Genomic DNA, 20,186 nt, shown 5'->3' on the forward strand with positions numbered 1-20,186 from the left:
TTAATGCTTCCAGGGTTTTCTCTACAGGGCCAGCCAGCAGTTAGGTCATAGTGTTGAGTCTGATTGCCACTTGAACACAACTAAAATCACTTCTACCCTCTTCAGCCAGACATGTTAAAGGGGAATTTCTGGGGTGGTGGCCATTCACAGTATTTTTCTTTTGTGCTTGGCAGTGAAGCCCATTTTTTTGTTTTTGTTTTACACTATAAGAAGCTTTTTGAAACTTTAAGGTGCTGTTCTTAGTATCTTCTATGACTGGCATTTAGAAGATACTTAACTTTTTAGTGAAAGCATTGCAGTCTTTCAAGCAAAACCTCGGTGTTCACACCTAAGGGGTCTTGCTGTTTGTTGCTTCTGAAATAACTGACAAGATTCCCATCACATCCCAAAAGATCTGTGAGTTTTACAATTTTTGTCTTTTCTTTTGCACCCAGACGTTCAGCCTTTAGAGGAATCATTACAGGTCAGTACTGTAACCTTGTCAGGTGCTTTGTGTATTTAGTTGTGGTTCCCTTTGCTTCCTCAGGACAAGACCTTGTTTCTTCCTTGTATGCTGTCATGCAGCTGATACGCTGCTGAGCCAGTAATAATCCCAGATGTTGTCTCATTGTTGATGTTTACTTTCAGTTTGCACAACACGAGCACTGACAGGTACCCTCCATGCTTCCCTCATTTTTAAATTTCTCTTAAAAATTTCAGCTGGACAAGGAGAATGAGCCATATGTGAGTCTAGTTAAAGACCTGAGCCAAATGGAGGCTTAGATCCAGCAAGATAAATGCTGAATGCACACTGCCTTGTAGAATTAATGTTCATTGTGTATTTAGACAACTTAAGTGGCTGGTTATGATGGTGAAGATGCACAGTGAATTAGGCAAAATGAAATATTCTTTGATGCTCATTGAGCAGCAGAGCATAGAACACTGCATGACCCATATCAAGCAGAGCTGAAGATACATTATTTGAGCTAACATGCATCTCTGATCCAAAGTATTTTTTGTTTGTGTTTGAGGGATCAACAAAAAGGATCTGGTGTCCATTGGGGATTGCATCCAACCAACGTATTATATAGCCTGAGAATCTTTTAGTAACAAACAGCTTAGTGTGGTGTGTTGGCAAAAGAGAAGACCTGAGAGAGAGTTCATATTAAAATTTAAAGCCTTAAAAAGTAGAGTGGGGAAATGGTTTGCAAAGAAACGAACAGAAGTCGCTATCTAGCATGCTGTACAGACAGTGAAAGAATTACTGTTGCCATTTCATCCTTTGTGTGTGGGGTGAAAATGGTAATTTATTTCTGTGAGATTTCTGAGCAACAAAACCTGACAATTGGCAATCACTAAAGAGGTGGGTTGCTGTTTTTAATGAGTGCCTTCTGCATCGCAGCTTCTGTGGAGAAACCAGAACCTACAGAGCCTCGTGGTGTGTCAGCAAATCTCAGCCTGTGCACAGACGTGTGCCTGAGTGCACACATGCACCACTTCTCTTGTTTTCTTTTGAAAAGGAACACTGCAGAAACAAAGCTCATGGTAGAAATTAGAGCAAAGCTAAATTATATTTAAAGCATGAACTTGGGAATCTCAGTGCTGGGTTTTGTGCAGAATCCTAATGCTCCGGTTTCCTTCTTGTTTCTAAGTGCCTCCTTCTAACCTTGTCACTTGAAATTCTTTTGAGTCCCAGAAGCTGTACGAGCTGAAGGGGGTGCTGGAAGGACAGCAGGCAGTACATGAAGAAAATGGGACACAATTTCCCAAGCCTTGTTTTCTGAGGATTGAGAAGGAAGAACTAAGTTTGTCAACAGAGGTGAAGGGCATTAGGCAGCATATGGGAGTCAGGATGGTTTCTATCAGAAGAACTGAATTTGTGCTGCATCTCAGCTTGGTCCCCATGTAGTTGCTGGGTGCTTACAGGTCGCTGTGACAGCTGCCTGAATCTGTGGTCTGTAGCATCGAACAGTGTGAGGAGGGAAGGGGTGCCCTTGTTGGCAGTGGAATGATGGAGAATTAAGCTGTCACACCTTGCTTCTCCTACACTTCTCCCTCTGATGGTGTCTCTCCCTTTACTTATCTGGATAAAAATGCAACCTGGCAGGTCACAACAAGGCCTAGATTAGTGATTCTTTCAGCCTCCTCAACAAGCACTTTAGTCTGTGCCTCTCAGTGATTTTGGGCAAGTTGTCTGTAATTGGTATTTCTGTATCATTATTAAGTAAGATGTCTTCTTCATTCTTCTGGGAATAGTGCTGAACCTTGTTCCCCTCTTGTGAGGTGTATCCAGCAGAGTCCTGTGTTTTTGTTACAGCTGTGAGCCCTTACTCACAGCTGCTTGGAGTTTGCAGAGTCAGAGTAAGCATCTGTCAGGGAGATGCTGCTCAGTGCCTGTGAGCAAATTTAGAAGCTTTGTCCTGGTCACATACAACCTTCTTTCTCTCTTCTGGCTGTGGGACATTCCTCTGGGGGGGGATAGATCTTATATTGTACCTCATGTTCTTTGTTAACTTGCATGTTTACTGGTAGTCATCTGTGAGAGGGCAGGTCAAACAGCCTGTTTGTAGCTGCCTGGGGACAGTAACCAGCTGACTCACGGGTCCCATTGGGGTGACCCACCCCACCTTCTTCTGGTGGAATGTCTAGCATGGTGAAGGTGACACATGCGAGCTTTAGTGGGGTTGTGTCAGGTGTGACAAGCTGAGGCTTTGGGCTTGATTATGAATGACTAAGTAGAGCTGTAGTTTCTTGCCCTTTTCCTACTCAATTTTCCTGATTTTTTGGAGGTACAGAGACTGACTGCCTCAATGAGGCCAGGACTTCAAAAAGCAGAACTCCTATCAATGCTGGCAGAACCAAGAATTTTCCTCTCTGCTTAACATTAATATTGGTTGGCAGAACTTGCTTTGAATTTTTAAATGTATTTAATGCAGCATAGCTTGTTTGGGGTAGAGATGGAAAGACCCACATGAAAAAGGACCTAGGAGTTCCATACTTCAGCTGTAATAACTGAAGATAGGAAAGTGGAGAAAGTAATTTGCAAAGCTACACTTGAAAATCATTCTAGCATAACATCATTACAATTATCTGTCAAAAGATTTAGTTCAATTACTTTTTTTTAAGCTCTCTTGTCAGGATGGCCTCGCTTGTTTCAGGATTTTGTTACTCCAAGGAGAGGTTAGGGAAGAATGAATGCTAATTCTGTCATTAACCACTGTCAGACACCCTTCAGCACATATTATTCCTTGAAAACGCCTTAGCATAGTTACTGTGAGGAATCAATAGGCATAAAGTGCCCACGGGAACATAGAATTCAGGGAGGAAAAAAAAATCCACTGCCTGTTTATAGCTTGCGGTGCAGTAAGGTGAGAGGAAGAGAACTTGAGTTCTAAGTGGTAATTCTGAAATAATTGAATAGGAACATAATTCCTGTCATGTAAAATATCCTTACATTTTCTTCACACAACAGTAGGCTGGTTGTAAACTGACAAGGGAAGGATATTTGTTGTAATAAACTCATATTCAACTGAATAAGCTGCAGTGAACTGCAGGACATTGCCCCCTCTTTCTGCTATATCCTGTTGGGTGACAGGGGTCTGGGTGGGTCCCAAAGTTGAGGGTTTGGGAGCTCTGAGTGGGCTGGGTGGGCAGATGTGGTCCAGAGTTTAAGGAATGATCCTGTTTCATTTGCCTTGCTTTTGACAACTAATGCAGGTCGTTTTGTGCATTTCTGTTTAAATGAAACTGCTGTAAAATGTTTGCTGAGTCTTTTGGTGCAAATAATAATTTCAGATGACTGCCCTCTTTATCTGAGAATAAGGGTCCTGATAAAAACTCTGTATCTGATATGGAGATGAATTACTTGGGTCTAAATATAACGAGCCACTTCAAGGCCTGTGACTTCAAGCTAAGCATATATTTGAGGACTCGAGCTTATAATTAATCATCTCTTCCTCTTTGAGAGAGAGTGAGAAAGAGATGGGCCTTGCTGAGTTCAGATTCAATCTACCTGTTTTTAAATGCAGCGAAGGTGCCTAAGTGTGCTCTTGCTATTTTATCTTGAATCACCTCATAGTTGTAAATGAACACAAAATTAGTTTTGATAATTATATAAAAATAAAAATACATTTCTAAACTAGATTTTGCCTTTTTTTAAATTTTATTTTTAAAGGTATGTAATATAAAATGAGTAGTAAAGTTCATGGGAGAGAATAATTTTGTCTTTTAAATGAGACTCCTGAGACCTAAATTCATTAATTTCTGAATTTTGTTCACTTTCTTTTACCTTATTTTATAGGAGAAATTTGTGGAATAGCATTGATTCGTTTATGAGCTTTTACAAGGTCATCAGCAGGAAAATAAGGTTATTAGGAGAGACTGCATGAATAACATACTCTGTATGTTTTCCTGAACAACATGATTTTTTAAAAGTGTTTAGCCTGTTTGTATGAGACAATTATGACCATCAGGATACCCCTTAAATAACATACAGAAATCTGCCAGATTAGACCCATACTGTTTCAAGTAAACTGTTACATCTTGTGATTATTTTTTTTTTTGAGAGCAAAATTATATTTTTGAGGTGTCATTTAATAAAAAAAACCAACCCTTTTGTGTGTTAGTGGTAAATTGTTCATACAAAGTTACTTTGAACTGTTATGTTTTCCTACCTCTGCATAAACATAAACCCAGAAATCATTAGATTAAGCACTGCAATGGTTCTTTGAGAAATGTTCAACTGTAGCTGCTGCTTTGTTGTAGTGAAGAGCTGTGATTCAGACTTACTACTATGTTTGCATTTCAGCTGTCACGGAAAGTGAAAGATGAAGCCTCTTGTTCTCTTGGTTCTTGTGATCTGTACTGTAGTCAGCATGAATTTGAAGCTCGTGTCAAAGAGAAATTCTGGTAAGTCACAGAAAATTATTTTTACTTTTGGATCTGGACCTAGTGCTAATGCAATCAAGCATTTTAGATGGCTTGCTTTTTGTTTTGCATATATAATGCTTATTTTCTTCTGCCAAAAAAAGAAGTCATAATCAGTATGGTTTGCTTACCAGATGTTTACAGGATGATTTTTCTCACTACAAGGTTCTGTTGGTGTGACTTTAAACTATGCAAAAGTGTCCTTATGTTTTCTATTGTTAAAAAAAAAGGTTGATCTGATTGAAACCCCACCAAGGTAATAATGACTTTGACTTTGTTTTAACATCCAGTCTTTTACTCATTCTAAGGGATTTTCTTAGCTGTGGATGTGGTTTGTAGTAACCTCTAAATCTGGGTGATTTTTTTGTATATTGGAAAGTCATGTTCCAAAAAGTCATGGTGGCCACATGTATGGTCATATATAGTTACCTGGGAAGAGCTTTCCTGAGTAGATAATCTCTGATTCTTCTGGCAGTGGGAGGGAGTAGGAGTTGGTTTATGTTTACATCTACTTTTGAAAGCTACTAATAGTAACAGAACACTTCAAAGAGGCATTAGAGCATCTCCTTCCAGGGCAGCCAGTTCATCTGGATAATGGTAGACAGTTCACCTGTACTTGAACCTGAAGTGACTTCTTGTCCATGCAGCTCTCCCCCCTCAAAGGGAGTGACTTCATCAGAGTGTTTGCCTTTCTCAAGTAAGGTGTGAGTTTGGGAGGATTTGGGGCAGACAAGTATGTTCACTGCAGTTTGCACAGTGGTGTTGGTTTGCTACAGCCTGGTGTGTGTGGGCAGGTAACCGGCACTGGGTAAAACTTGTACTTTTAAACTTGCATGCTATCTTGTTTTTCTGCACTATTTGTGAGATAAACTTACATGTGTGAGTAATACTTACATAGTACTTACTGCTGTCCTCAGTGTCTTCAGCCAACACTCAGCACTGCAGGTGCAAACAGAAATTACTGATTTCGGTTGGTTTGGTCAGTTTTAAGTTTAATTTCTCCATCTCTTGAGAACAGAAAAGTTATTGGTTATAAAGAATTAGATGTCATGCCCCAGGTTAAGAAGTGTTGCTCTGGGGAATTGCCAGATGCTGGGCTGAATTCTTTCTACTGGGCTGGAAAGTGTAATTGGAGGTTGCTAAACTGAACTAGTCTATGTTTTTTTTATTGTGATTATTGTGTCCAGAGCCCTGTTTGCCCTGTGAGAGCAGTCATGGATATTGGGGTTTGACTGTGGTGGAACTTGGTCTAAACTCTGCTGTTTTCCAAAACTGCTGTTGCTGATCTGGATGGGAACCCTTTGTGACATCCACAATCAATATAATTGAACAGCCTTTATTCACTGATACCAGGCAACAGCACCTGGCTGCAAGGAAGGGCCTTTGCAATTCCTTGATCAGTAAACATCTGTAATGTGCTGGTGGTCATAGCATCATTCAGCTGGTATTTTACCTTTAATTATATATTTTTTAAAAACCTGCTAGACTACTTCTTACTAAATATAAGCAGTGAATAGGTGGTTCTTAATCTTTTCATTTGATTGTGTTGGTATATGTTGAGAATAAGAGGAAGGGGGAAAAATGTAAAGTAAAATTATAGTTTTTCTGCAAGCACATAGTCATGTAGTTGGCTTTCACCTTCAGTACTCATCCTGATTGCTGCATTGAGCAAACTATTGATTTCTTTTTTTGCTTTTTCCATTACACTGTGTGTGAAATAATTTTCTGTTTCTGTGATATCAGCACTTGGTGCAAAATTGATAATTTGACTCCTTTTCTGAAAGATCTTTAGATATGAAGGACTGTTGTTTGATTGCTTAGGGCTTCACTAAATGTTTTATGTTGTGAAGAGACAGATACCCCAGAGGCTTCTGAACTTTAACTGTTTGTATTGTTTTAGTGGAAGATCAGGGATAGTGGATGGAGCAGGCAGGGAAATGCACCAAGAAACAATGACACCTTATTGCTCCAGAGGGTGACAGTAGCTGTAACACACTGGTGCTGTGGGTCAGAGTCTTTTTTTTATTATTTTTTTACTGGTGTCTTGATGAAGGAGAATGGACAGGGGAAATTAATGTAATGGTTATTTGTGGGCAGCTGCATTGCAGCGTCAACAGCAGAATGTCTGAAAGCAGGATGACTGTTTTAGCTGTAGCTTAGAGCTGAGGTGTGGGGGGGTGGATGAAGGGGCCAGATGATGCCCTGTGGACAGGATCTCTGCAGCAGTGTTCTGGCTGGATGTTGTAGTCTTGGGTCTTGCTGGCTCTTGGTATGGGGATGTCTACACTGGTGAGCATCCTCAAAAGGGGAAGGGAAATTGTGCAGACAGTTATGTAGAGCAGTGTGAAGCAGTGCATGGAAGGTGCTGACACTGATGATAAAGACAGATTTGGGCTACTAGGACAATAAACCAGCAAAATTGGGGTATTGGTGTCTTTGCTGACTTATGCAGACTGGCATTTTTCTAAGCAATGTGTAGAATTATTGCATGAATGGCCAGAATTATGATTAGTGTCAAGTACCAGAGCAATTATGAAGCTGACTGGCATGCATGCAGTGTCACATAATAAAATATATCTTATTTAAGGGGTAGGAAGAATGTAAAGAGAGCTGAGTTGAAGAGGACCTTGGGTGGAACAATAAGAAGGTGAGGTGTTGTCTTCAGGTAATGACAAGGTATCACTAAAAATGAGGCAGTAAAAAGGAGGGCAAAATGTCCAGAAGGGCATTATCAGTGTTACTGAAGTTGCCTAAAGAGAACAGAGGTTTGGCTAGAAAGGCATCTTCTGAGGCTGGTGTGAAAGTTCTCCTTCAGGGTTAAGGAATGGAAACCCAAGGGGGGAAAGTTGAGCATCAGAAATCCAGACAGCAAGTGCAGACAGTACACAGGGGCTGGACAGCAGGCAAGAGTCATTAAAGAGAGGTCAGGAGTGGAGGATCTAAGATGCTAAACAGAAGGTGATGAAATGGTGCTCCAGCTGCAAGCACAGAACTATAGTTTGTTGAAGAAACAGTCCTCATGGAAGGGAAGAGAAAAACAGAAGTGAAAGGTTTGTCTCATGTCCTTTACTTGCCCTTTGGTATAGATTCAGGTATCTGTATTTCCCATTTGGAGAAGACAAATAGGAATGCATGTGAGGGCTGCAGATAGGTTTTAGAATACCCTGCAACACTGCAAAAATGTCAGAGAAACTCGCAGCAATACAAATTTGTTTGGCTGCTTCTCACTTGAGATGTGATGCCAAAATAATTAAAATGGGTGAGCTAATTTAATTATGCTAGTCAGAGTCTTCTTTACAGGCAGCAACTTCCAGATGCTTCAGAAGAAATTTGTCATGTCTACAGAGTAACAATTGCTGTTTGTGGTGGGAACAGAACGGTTTGCCTCAAGCATCTGTGTGAGTGTAATGTTGACTTAAGTTTCACAGGCATTTCTTAATAGTAGGAATTTATTTTTGAAAACTGCAGGCCATCCTTTTTCCTTTAAGAAGTAAACTGAACAAACAGCTAATGCGGGGACTGCAGCTTTAGCAATCTCCTGGAAAGGGTATTTTACAGGTGGAGGTTATACAAATAAATTGAGGAGGGAGCTGCGAGGTTCCCAGCTGGCAGGTGATTTCCTTTTAATCGGATTAAGTCACTTCTTTTCCCAAGCCCTTTGTATATGGTGCTTTGAATAATCATAGCAGGGAATATAAAACCAATTAAAAAATCATTGCATTTTTTAAGCAGAAGATTTTTCAGATTATAGATTCTGTTTGATTTACTAGACATAATTCCATTAGTGAATAATTGATGCCATTTGTTGTTGCTGTATTTGTTTGCGAAGCTGAAATACCCTGTCTCAGCATGCTGGAGCTCTGGAGGGCATGCCAACCTTGTGTGGAGGAGCATGGGCAGACATCCCCAAGGTTTCTGCAGGGCACAGAATATTCTTTCTGCAGGTTAACACAGCTTAATTGGCTCAGGCCTGGCACGGGTGTGTCCTCCGAGCTACAGTCGTGTCCTCTGCTCCATGGCATGTGAGATGGATGTGCTGTGGGATTCCACCCTTCCCTTCTCCTCCTGTTTTTCTTGGGACCAAAAGGCAGTCATATGCCATAGGAGCAAGTGCATCTCTGATCCCCTCCCACCCTGCCACCCTCCACCTGCATCCAGCTTCATCACCAATGGCGTGGGAGAGAGGGGACTTGACTTGGCATTGTGTCCTGCTGTGTGTGGGCATGGCCAAATTGTCTTAAATTCTCTCACTGATGTTGCACTGGTGGGGATGTAGTGCTTTAACACATTCATTTAAAACCTTCACTTTCCTACTACTTGTCACTGCTCTAGCCTGGGATTTCCATCTGCTCCCTTCCATGAAGCTCAATCATCCTGTGTTGTTGCCTGACCATTTTGGCCTTGAAAACTGTGGCATACATGGAAGTGGAGGTGTTTGTACTTCAGGGATGGCTCATGGATTTGTGCATGGAGTGGGATATCCTAGATGATAGCCCAACTTCCAAAGGCCATTGCTGCTGCTGGAGTGGGCTCCAGAGGAGGGGCAGGATGAGTGTTCACATTTGCCATTTACTTTGGTTTGCAGTTGCACCTGCGTGACTTGTGGCTCTGGTGTAAAATGCATGGCTATGAGCCCTCCCATTTCTGAGATATGAGTGATGTCAAAGAGGCTTTTGGCTTTCACTTCCTGCAAATAACATTCAGGCAGAGGAGATGAGAGCTTGGCAACGCTAATCAGCACACACTGATCTCTTACTTTTCCCAGAAGATTTTGAGTTATTCACAGCTCCAGCAAACAAAGTCAGAAGTGCCGTTGTTCTAAGCTGTCATCAGTGCAGGAAAGTACAGCCTCTCCTGCATATGGTTGTGTCTGCTCATGGGTTCACGGCTGCTCTCCATCTGTTCCGTTTGGATCAGCAGGAAGGCAGGAACGGGGCTCCTGTGCTCACTCAGGTCTCAGGGGGCTACCAGCAAGTCAGCTGTGAAGCTCTGGTAGTTGTGCACCTCATTACAGGAGTCTCAGCCTTAGTTTCTTCTCCTCTAGAGGGAAAGCAGCATTGCAGCTGGACAGACCTATCTGGAAGACAGCTGGCAGCTTTTATCCGTTCTGTTTGCAGGCAGGGAGGAAGGAAGATGCACACAGAACAAGAAAGGAAATGGTCTGCTAGAGGTTTGGGGTTTTTTTTAGTGACCTCAACCTGACAAGGTTTAAATATTGAACTTACTTAAGCACTCAAATTTTTAGCTATTGCACATGTTTAAAATGATTTCATATATAATTAAAAGAATTAAAATATTGAGCTGATACTGAAATATTAAAGCTAGACTCCTTCCCAAAAGGGAAACCACATCTGTATTTTAATAAAATAAATTAACACAATTAAATTGTTTCAAACTGCAGTAAATCATGAAGGTAAGATCTTCAGGGGATAGGGAGAAATAAAGCATGAAAGAAATGTCATTTCCTCTGTTAAAAATCTATAATATTCCAGTTTTACATTGGGCATCGTGTCAGCTGTTTGGATATCTGTCCTGCATCTGGCTGCAGCATGTAGAAGTTCATTATTAATATCTGAACCTCTGCTATACATACCATCATGACTGAGAAATCTTCCAGCTCTAGGCCTTTAACTGGATAGTGCGTATTTTTCCTCTTCAAAATAGGACATTTCAACTGAAAAAAAAACCCTAATGTATCAAGGTGTCTTTGCTTTGTTTTCTTTAAGATTATTTCCTAATTAGAAATTTTATGAGAGCTCTTCATTTCAGTGTTTCTGGTTTGCTCGCTTTGACAGCAGTGTCCTGGGTTCGTGTCCTTACTGTGAAACTGACTGTCCTGAGGGACAGGGAAAGTTGTTCTGGCATGTTTTGTTCTTCGTCTTGTTCATGAAAATATTTTTGGAAGGTTTGTCTTACATAATGTTCAAATGAACGTATAAATAATACAGCTGCAGACTTACCCAGAACACAGTCTCCAAGCTCAGCATGTTGGCTTGTCCTGGAGATGAATATCTGCTCAGTTTGGGACATCTGTTGGTGACTCAGAGGCTTGGAGGTAACTTAGGGGTACGTGGACCTATGGGAGCTATAAGGAATCTGTGATGAAATGGCTTTGCTTTGGGTCAGCTCCTGACCAAGAACAGCTCTGAAGCGTGTTTGGGTTTTTATAACCTAAATACATCTTAAGGCAGGTTTTACACACTGCTGTATATTTGAAAGAATGTAAATAAGGCTCCTTAGATTGTGCATTAATATTCATATCTAGTTCATTCTCATATCTCCATGCACTGAATTTAAAGAACTTTTTCTACTTTACTTTCAGAACCTTGTTGTTTGAAGTGTGTTTCAGCTTTGAGTTCCTAGTCTCTGTGACACATTGTATCAGAAACTTATTTTTTTCTTATTTACTACTTGTTGTTGTTGTGAATGTAGCTGTTACAGTTACAAGCAGTAAAATTGTGAGATAGGAGATGTTGGGATCACTGTGGGAAATAGCGAGAGAAAGGAGAATTAAGATGCATTTTGGGATTGTTTTTTGGGGCCTTTAAGTTTCTGTAGAAGCTGGTTTCACAGATAAGAAAGGAAACATCAGATTTTTGCCTTTTCAGGAGGTGCAGAATTAGGTATTTGAAGCTGTTGACCTGTGAAGGAAGGAATTCTGTTTTGTGCAGTGCATGTATGTACAAACATTAGTATATAGACCTGTGTGAGATGGTTGTATTCTGTTGTAACTTGCTAAAGTAGAAATGATTGCCCATCTATTAGCTGAAAGCAAAATTGATCTGAGCTGCAGTGTCACCTCTAGAGGGTACATTTTTTACTTTATTAATCTCTAACCCTTTCAAATCCAATCGATTCTTTCCTACAAGAAGCATGATTAGCACTTATAACACACACTGATACAGAAATGTGCAGTGCTCTGCAGCTGAACACAGAGACTTACATTCAAGTTAAGCTTCCAACCCGAGCACTTCACTTTTCCAAGACAAGGTAACCAGGCTGCCTGTGCCCACCAGCCTCTGCCATCAGTTCCTTCTTGCTTTCTCTCCCAGTGTGGTTCCTTATTCAGGCAGGAATGGAGGTGGCAAAAGGGTATTTCTGTTGGCTTGACTTGTTTTAAACTTCTTTCTTCCACCTTTGGGATTCACAGAACCTGTGGAAACTCATTCCCAGTTACCTTTTTTTTTTTTTTTTTTTTTTGGAGGAAGGAAGGTATTTTGACACTTCAGTATAAGACAGATGCAGTTGGTCTGCTTCTTTGAGGGAGCAGTATTGCTTTAAAAAGGTATCTACTGAGATTCCTGCACCTGTTATTCCAGATGGGAAATAAAATAGCAAGTGAACGAGTAGGAGACTGTATGATCCAGGCAGCTGTAAGCATTGCTCAGTGGTTTTTCATAAAGAAACTGGAAGCAATGGCAATACCTGACATGAGCTTTTGTATCTGGCTGTCTCATTCCTGTGGCTGTAACGAAGTGGGAGAGATAGGAACTTGCATTGGTCCCTGACAGCTGACCTGCCTCCCAGCCCCTCTGGGACTGAAGGCATCAGGGAAAGTGATATATGTCAGGGCAAGCCCCCGAGGCATTCTGCTCCCCTTTCAGGGAATAGGCCTGAAACAGGGCAGAAGGGAAAGTCTGAAGTTCCCAAATTGCTTTCTAATGTCTAAAGTACAATATTTTTTATGTCACTCCTGAGTGTGTCTGGGGGACATGCTGCTGTTCAGGCCTCCAGCAGCCATGTGTACAGCTCAAATGTTTGTTAGGGCTGTGTAGTAGAAACATGATGGTTGTATTATTTTTTTTTTTTGACTTTCTGTGTTCTAATTGCACTTGGTTACCTGGGCAGGGTATTTTTAAGTCTTGTGGAACTATTTGGTGTTTTCAGTAAACATCTGCTACCGTGGTATTTCCTAACAAGTGCTTTTTGTCTCCAATGTATACATCATAGTTATTTCCATTTTACATACGGCAGAAAATCATCCAGGGATAAAACAGTGTTATGATTGCCCAGCACCCTGAAGATGATGTGGGGAGTAGCACATAAATAAAATGTTTCCCCCTGTTTTGTTATGTTGCTAATGCCTTAGGCAAGGACAAGGAAAGCAGTATTGTCTCGTAGAGAAGTTTTGAGGCTAAATAAGCATGTGTGTAGAATGTGCTTTTATGTCCTTGGGTACATGTGATAGGGAAAATCTTCTTTAATTTCTGTTATTTTTTGGTAGAAGTTGGAAAAATGTGTCAGCCAGAAATGAAAGAGGAAAAGGAGGAGAGAGATTTGGTTCTACCAGGTTTTGTGCACTAGTTTTAGACTTACAGCTTTTGCCTTTGAAGGTTTCGAGTCTGTTCTGTGTACTGGCTGTGAGCTGCCCTTCCAGAGAATAGTGGGGACACAGATGAGGCAACTGCAGAAGACTGGAAAATGATCTATGGAATTACCTGAGGGACCAGGAGCCTTGGAAATGCCAGTCAAGTCTCTTGGGTAACCAAGTTTATAGAAACCTCTGTGTACACTGATTGCTCTGAGCTGCAGAACATTTGTTGATGGTGAGCTGCTGGGGCTCTGCAGGCAGGCAGCTGCACTGGAGCCACTCTGGGCTCCATCTGTGCTTGCAGAGTAGCTGCCTTTGGATTTTTAGCAATAGCAGGAACTCGAGTTCTGTCCTCAGATGTGTGAATAGCCTTAAACACCTTTATCCAAGGACACCTCTGTGTAGTCTTAACCAGATGTTAATGTTTATTTAAAGAAGTGCCGGTCCTTTCATCCCACTGTACAGATACATACAAATTGCGAGTGCAAAGGTGTTTTACAGATTTTTTTTAAAAAATTTATTCTTTAATATTTGCGAGTTAATGGATTTTTTTTTCTAATATGTTGAAGGTAGAATTGGCTTATTATTTGTGAACACTGGTGTTAATATAGCAGATCAGATTTTTCACAGGATAACATGAATTGTTTGTTCTGATTTTAAGCATTATGGCTTTGTTTTGCTGATGCACTCTGTAATACTAAGGTTATTTGGATCAATGTGCAGAGACACTTCATGCATGATTATGCTGTATTACATGTTCAGCAATATATATATATGGGTGGGCCTGAAATGGGAGAAATAATGTGAGATATAATCATTCTGATGTCTTTGAGCTATTGGTAAAATGCAGGAATATAATCACGTTCTAGAGAATAGGGTGCATCAGAATTTCTTTTTCAGTGATATGATTTCATTTTGAACAGTAAATTCCCTGAGATGGATACATTTAATAATCAGTGGAAAACTGCTGGAATGTGAATCAAGGGCAGGGTTGTTCCCAGGCTCTGTATCTCTGCAGCTGAGCAGTTGTACTCCTGGCATCCTTGATATGGATGTCAGAAGAAGAAACTGGAAGACCTTGAACATTTAGTGGTCAGGACATTGCTCTTTCTGGGATTACCTGCTGGGAAGCAGTTTGCTATGTCAGATCTCAGGTTTACTGAGGACATCTGAAAACTGAGAAAGTTGGAGCACTTTAGTGGAGCCGGGTCATCCTGCAAGCTCCCTTGGCTCCAGATGTGAGGTGGATCTCTGGCCATCAGCAATGCTCTCTGGCACTCCTCCCTGGTGAAGGAGAAACTCCTTCAGGACCTGCTTCTTCCCCTCTAGTTGCAGGTTACTGTGTTTTGTTGAGAAAATAAACCAATTCTCAAGTATTTTGAAAACCTGTTTATTCTTGTACTTGTGGTTTAGAAAAGCAAATTTGAAACTTAAGCCAAGAAAATAGTTATTAAAGATTTGAGTTCTTGAATGTATTCCTTGTTCTTGTTGTCACCTTGAAAATCTTGCCCTGTTATATAAAGCCAGAGAGGTGTGAATAATGGTGTGGTCTTAGACATAAGGAAAGAAATTAGGATGTGTATCACTAACGACACTTTGTATATAGCATTTCTATTCAAAATGACAGTTGTAGTTTTAGGGAAATCGGGGACTAAAGTGGAAATGCACTTAGGAGTGGAGTATTTCAGCTTTATTGGAGCAGATTGAAAGCTGAAGCTTTTTGGATGACTTCTGATGTAGGTCAACATAATTCCTATTCGCTGTGACTTTACATCATATTATTTACAGCATAATGATTTTTTCATCTGGATTGAATGGTTAAATTTGCTCTTTACCATTCAGTGTTTATTGCAAATGGTTTTGTTCCAACTGTACAACATGACTCTAACAGTGCATGAGAGATGAAACCTAAATCCAGCCACCTGGGATGCCTGGCTGCAACTGTTGGGGACTTTACACAGGGAGAGTGTAAAGCTCTACGGATGAAGAAAGGATCATTGTTAAATCCTGTTTTAGAAGTGTCTACAAATGAACTGTTCCATTTGCAATCCTTCATAAAGAGCTGTAACTGATGGCTTTCTCTGAAGGACACAGATCCCATGTGAACAGCTGGTTATTCAGAAGGCTGTTGTGTGAAGTCCCTTGCAGAATGTGTCCCCAACTTCCTTCATGTTGTGGGGAGGAACACCCTTGATGTGCTGTAGCAATTAGTTGTCTTTGGAACAATGTTGTTTCTTTTTTCCCCCAGAAGCGAAATGCTGGGTACCTTGGTCATGAGAACTTGAATAATACAAATTCCGCAGCGGGATCGTAGAATGGCTTGGTAATGTCACACCAGGTTGAAATGTTATACTGAGTCTCTTACTGGTGTGTAAATCTGAGTATCCTCAAGAGAGGCAAGTGGTTTGTTTTTGTCTTTTTTTTTTTTTTTTCTTTTCTGGGTGCTGTTGGGTACAAGCATTCCTCTGGAAGAGTTTCACTGCTATGATTGGCAGGTTTTTCAGGTTTGTGCAAGACAAGTGCATCCTTTCCTGCACGTAGGGTTGCCCTTTCAGAACGATGATGTGCAATATACTTGTAAAAATCAGATTTCCATTAATGGTTTTATTGTGCACATGAAAGTTGTGCATTATCAACGTAGTTACTGAGATAATTTAACGTTCCTTTTATGCTTTGCTACCGGTGCTTTCCAACAGGGAGCTGTAAAAGCTAATTTTGATCTCCTTAAACTTTGTTTAGGTTATTAAGAAATATTTTTTAGTGGCTGAAGAGGGAATTCTATTTTTATGTAATCTAATAGCCCCTTAAGCCTCACTTTTTTAAAACCACATCAGTCAGATAAGGGTCTTCCCTTATGGGAAGCATAAGGGAAGCATAAGAGATGGGAGCAATCAGTCATCTTGCTGAGTGTTCAGGGATTCTCGAGCATGCAGCATCCGTGGCTGGTGGTCCCCAGTGCAGAGCTGGGTGATGTGCAGTGTTTGGAGACACTCAGTGTCAGCTCTTTCCAAATGTCTGGGAGGTAAGAGGGAATGAAGCCATTGAAAGGCCTTGTCTAACCATGGTACTGGCGCTTCCACCACCACTGGAGGTGTTATTGGAAGTATCTTGGTGCCCTGGTAGTCTAGAGGAAGGGAGGTGGCTGAGCTGCCCCCATTCCAGGATGCTGTTCCCTGGTCCAGCTGTGTGAGAAGCAGCAGTGCAGCCCTTGCTTGGGGTGGTCTCAGCAGGTACTTCTCAATCTGGGGTACCACACAGGGGGTTTGGACTCTGCTCTAGGGAACTGGACTGGGCTGTGTCATGTTCCTCTTTTTATTTTCTTCTTTGAGAAGCTTTCTTTAGAATAGGATATGCTGTAATATGCCAGGAGAATTAACCAGAGGAACCTTCTATGTAGAGTGAGAGAGGAGCTCATTAATTGCTTAAAAATTAGGCAGTCTCCATCTGAGTAATCGGTGTTGGCTGGCTGGCTGGCCTTCCTCAGCCTAAGAAGTAGCTCATTAGTAGAATACATACAGATGGTGCTGTGCTCTGAGGTGCTTAAAACACACAGGCAGAGAGCTGTGCTAATAAGGCAAACCTGTCCTTAGCCTCTGTGACTGAGTTTGCTACAAGCAGCAGAGGGAACAGTGTCATTTGGCAAATATTATTAGGTAAATGCATTTCCATAAATCTATTTAGTTTTCACTTTTTTTTTTTTTCTGCAGATAACAGATTATGATAAATACTCAAAGTAATTTACTGTTTCTGGAAAAATTCTATTGCAAGAACATACTTAGAATAACTATTTCATTTGTTCAGTACCTGATTTACCCATATAATTGCCTGGAGGAGGAGATGTATTCAGAGCCTAATTTTTATTTGGAATTTATATAGGTTTTTTTTTTTTTTTTTTTTTTTTTTTTTTTTTTTTTTTTTTTTTTTTTTTTTTTTTTTTTTTTTTTTTTTTTTTTTTTTTTTTTTTTTTTTTTTTTTTTTTTTTTTTTTTTTTTTTTTTTTTTTTTTTTTTTTTTTTTTTTTTTTTTTTTTTTTTTTTTTTTTCTGAGGGAGTTGAGTCCCTCCTAAAAATGCTAGTGGATAGCAAAATAAGGAACCTTCCACCAGGGAAGACAGAAAATGCAGAGCCTGGAGGCCCTAGCAGTGCTGGTGGGTGAGAAGGGGCTGAGCAGAGGCACTGGCAGGCTCCTTCCTAACTATCTGCCCGTGCCACTGAGGCTGCACAGCCCTGGACAGGGATGGCCCTGAGCCTCCCACCTTCAAAGCTCTAGGATAAATTCAGAGCTGATAATACTCATGGCTGTGTTTTCAAACGGCAGACTCTCTCTGCTCCTCATCCCATGTGTCTCCTGAATGGAGAGCTGCTCCATCCCTCGTCTGGGCAGTTTCTTTTTTGCCTCAGTAGAATTTGAGCCCACCTTAAAATTACCTGTCCTTTGGTGCACCTGACTCAGTAAAACTCTTTCCTCACCCCATCTGTGAGGTCCTGAGTATATTGAGCTATTCTGTTTAAGAGACTTTTACCGTTAAGACTGAGCTGGGGAAGAAATGGGCTCCCTCGGATAACCATCCTTCCCCAAACAGTCAGAGTTTGCTCTCCTGTGTAGATACAATTTGCTTAGAGGTGCTTTTCCTCTCAGTGCTAGCATGTCTTTGTCATGAACTGTGACAAATTCTAATGAAAGTGTTTAGTGTTTCCTTTGTTGATCCTCTGCAAACTCGCCACATTTCACTCCTTCCTTGGGGAGTTTAAATAGAGCTGCTGGTTACACCCTTCTGGTGCACGTTTTTTTCACCAAGCTCTCAACAGAGCTCTTTGCTCCATTTTCAGCAGATATTATTTACATTGTTGCATCTCTCTGTTTTTCATTTCTCTCAGACTGGATGTCTGTTATTTGGCTGCATGCTGGTGTTGAAAGGAGTGGCTCCACTTCACCTTGATTAGTCTCTGCCTTGCTGTGTGTGTATAAGATACAGAGCCACTTTGGTGGTTCTTTCAAAATTAATGTTTGGTTTTGTGGAGTATATTTTAAAAATACTGACTGGACTAGGTAATTGGGGAACAGATGTAATTTGTGAAGAATACTTAAATAGTTACACACAAGTGTTTTGAATGATGCTGATGCCCTCTGAGGCAGAGCACTATTCACTGTGGTCCTGCTTTAGGCTTAGGTTCAATCCTTGGTGGCGTGCATGGTTTCCACAGCCCGCACTGGAGGGAGCAGACTGTAATGGAACAGTGTATTTTGTGGAACTCAAATATTTGAGCCTGAAAACTTCGAAGAAATAGTGGAATGTACTTACTGCTCTGGGCCAGGGGGATTCAATGTTTCCAGGGTCGTTTAAGATGGCTACAAGTAGAAATGCAACTTAGTGGTGTATGGAGAGATGAGAGTAAGGGATTGATATCATACAGAGAGAACTGGGAAGGCTTTTGCAAGGGTATGTGTAAAAGAGTAAGGCTTTGGGAGAAAACTCTCAAAAATATTTACTTGATTGGAGATTTGGCTCGATGAAGAAGTGGGTAAGGTTTGGGGTTTACAAGGACAGGAAATCCCCAAGTAGTGTGATTTCCAAGGAAATTTCAGGAGTTTCATGGCAGTGAAATTCCATAAACTGTTCAAAGGTGGCAGTGTATGGAGCCCTTGGAGCAAGAAGGGCTTTTAATTGAATATGTTGAAAAAGGGAGATCACTATTCATTTTAACTTTCAAATTTCAGGGTAATTTGATAGGGTTTACTAGTAACCCTAGGCTGTGGGTTCATTTTTTTTTTTTTTCCTGCTGTAAATCTATTGAGTTTGGTGGAATTAAACTAGGAATTAACAAACATGACTGTGTAGCAAAGTGATTGTTTCTCCCTTCTGTGTGCCAAGCTTCTGCTTATTTGGTGTGATTCTGCAAAAACATCCATTGATTTCGGTTATTCAGCAGCTAATTACCTCATAACCCACGGGATCAAGCAGCAGAGCTGCTTATTTAGCCTATAACAACACAGTTCTTATTGTGGTGCCCAGTTGTGTTGGCACTGGCTGCAAGGAACCTCCCATTGACCCTGGCTGGGAGATGGCTGTGGAGCAGGTCTGCAGCACGTATCCCTCCTCTAGCCTGGGACTGTTGTGCACGCAAATGGACAGCAGTTGCTGTTTAAGTAATGAGTTCTTAGTGGATGTTTGTATTCGGTAAATCTGAAGCCTTTTTAAGCTGAGATTTCCCTGCCGGTGTAATTTGATGTGTGCCACAAATTGCTGAGGTGAGAACACAAGGAGGGGGAAACCAAGTGATCAGCGGAAGTGGCCTCTGACAGCTCCCTCTCCTGCTTCTACCTCAGGCATTGCAGTGGATAAGAGGAGAGAAAAATATGAATGTATCAGAGTAAATCCCCAGGAAGAGTCTTTGCCTTTTCTAGGTAGGATCATGATGAAAATTGCCCTGCCTTGGATTCTGGAGGGACCTGGCTCTTCATTAAAATAAAAGTCAAGCATGTTAATATGGTAAGTGTAGCAGCAGGAATTCCCCAAAAATGACACCTTGGCTGTAGTTTGACTAAACAATCAACAAATAGCTTAGTGCAGGCTGCATTCAGACATGCTGTGCAGATTCCTTCAGCACATCCCCTTGAAAAGGCCCTCTAATACTAATCCATTTGGATACTGGTGTTGTTTCCAAATACAAAATCTGAATTTTAATTGAAGTGTTGTGGTCCACAAGAGAAAAGTAATACATCACTACTATTTTTTCAAAGACGAATCCTCTGGGGGGAACTCCCAATTGCAATTCCTCAAGCATCTTTAAGATTCTCAGAAGCAAATCAATACATTTCTCAACAACAATTATCCTTGGAAACCTTCCAATTAGATATGATATAAAGAAACAAAGCTGTGCTGGTCTCCAGCTGAGCATTGCTGTGAAACTGCCTTTGCAACTGGAAAGCTAAATGAAATTGTAAAACAGAACTTGACTTTATCAGTAGGA

General features: G+C 40.9%; 1 protein-coding gene across 7 annotated transcripts in view; it reads left to right on the forward strand.

The window, feature by feature from the left end:
- IL1RAPL2 (interleukin 1 receptor accessory protein like 2) overlaps positions 1-20,186 on the forward strand; it is a 364,240-nt gene that overhangs the window by 15,950 nt on the left and 328,104 nt on the right. For all 7 annotated transcript variants that reach the window (XM_027898862.1, XM_027898854.1, XM_027898846.1 and 4 more), the window contains one exon: positions 4,787-4,887. In XM_027898862.1, the coding sequence (XP_027754663.1) occupies positions 4,806-4,887 (82 nt within the window). In that variant the 5' untranslated portion in view covers positions 4,787-4,805. The remainder of the gene's footprint in view (positions 1-4,786; positions 4,888-20,186) is intronic.

Source organism: Empidonax traillii, unplaced genomic scaffold (genome assembly GCF_003031625.1).
Source record: "Empidonax traillii isolate 1590-97213 ecotype Southwest subspecies unplaced genomic scaffold, ASM303162v1 scaffold20:size5563877, whole genome shotgun sequence".
In the NCBI taxonomy this organism is placed as follows: domain Eukaryota; kingdom Metazoa; phylum Chordata; class Aves; order Passeriformes; family Tyrannidae; genus Empidonax; species Empidonax traillii.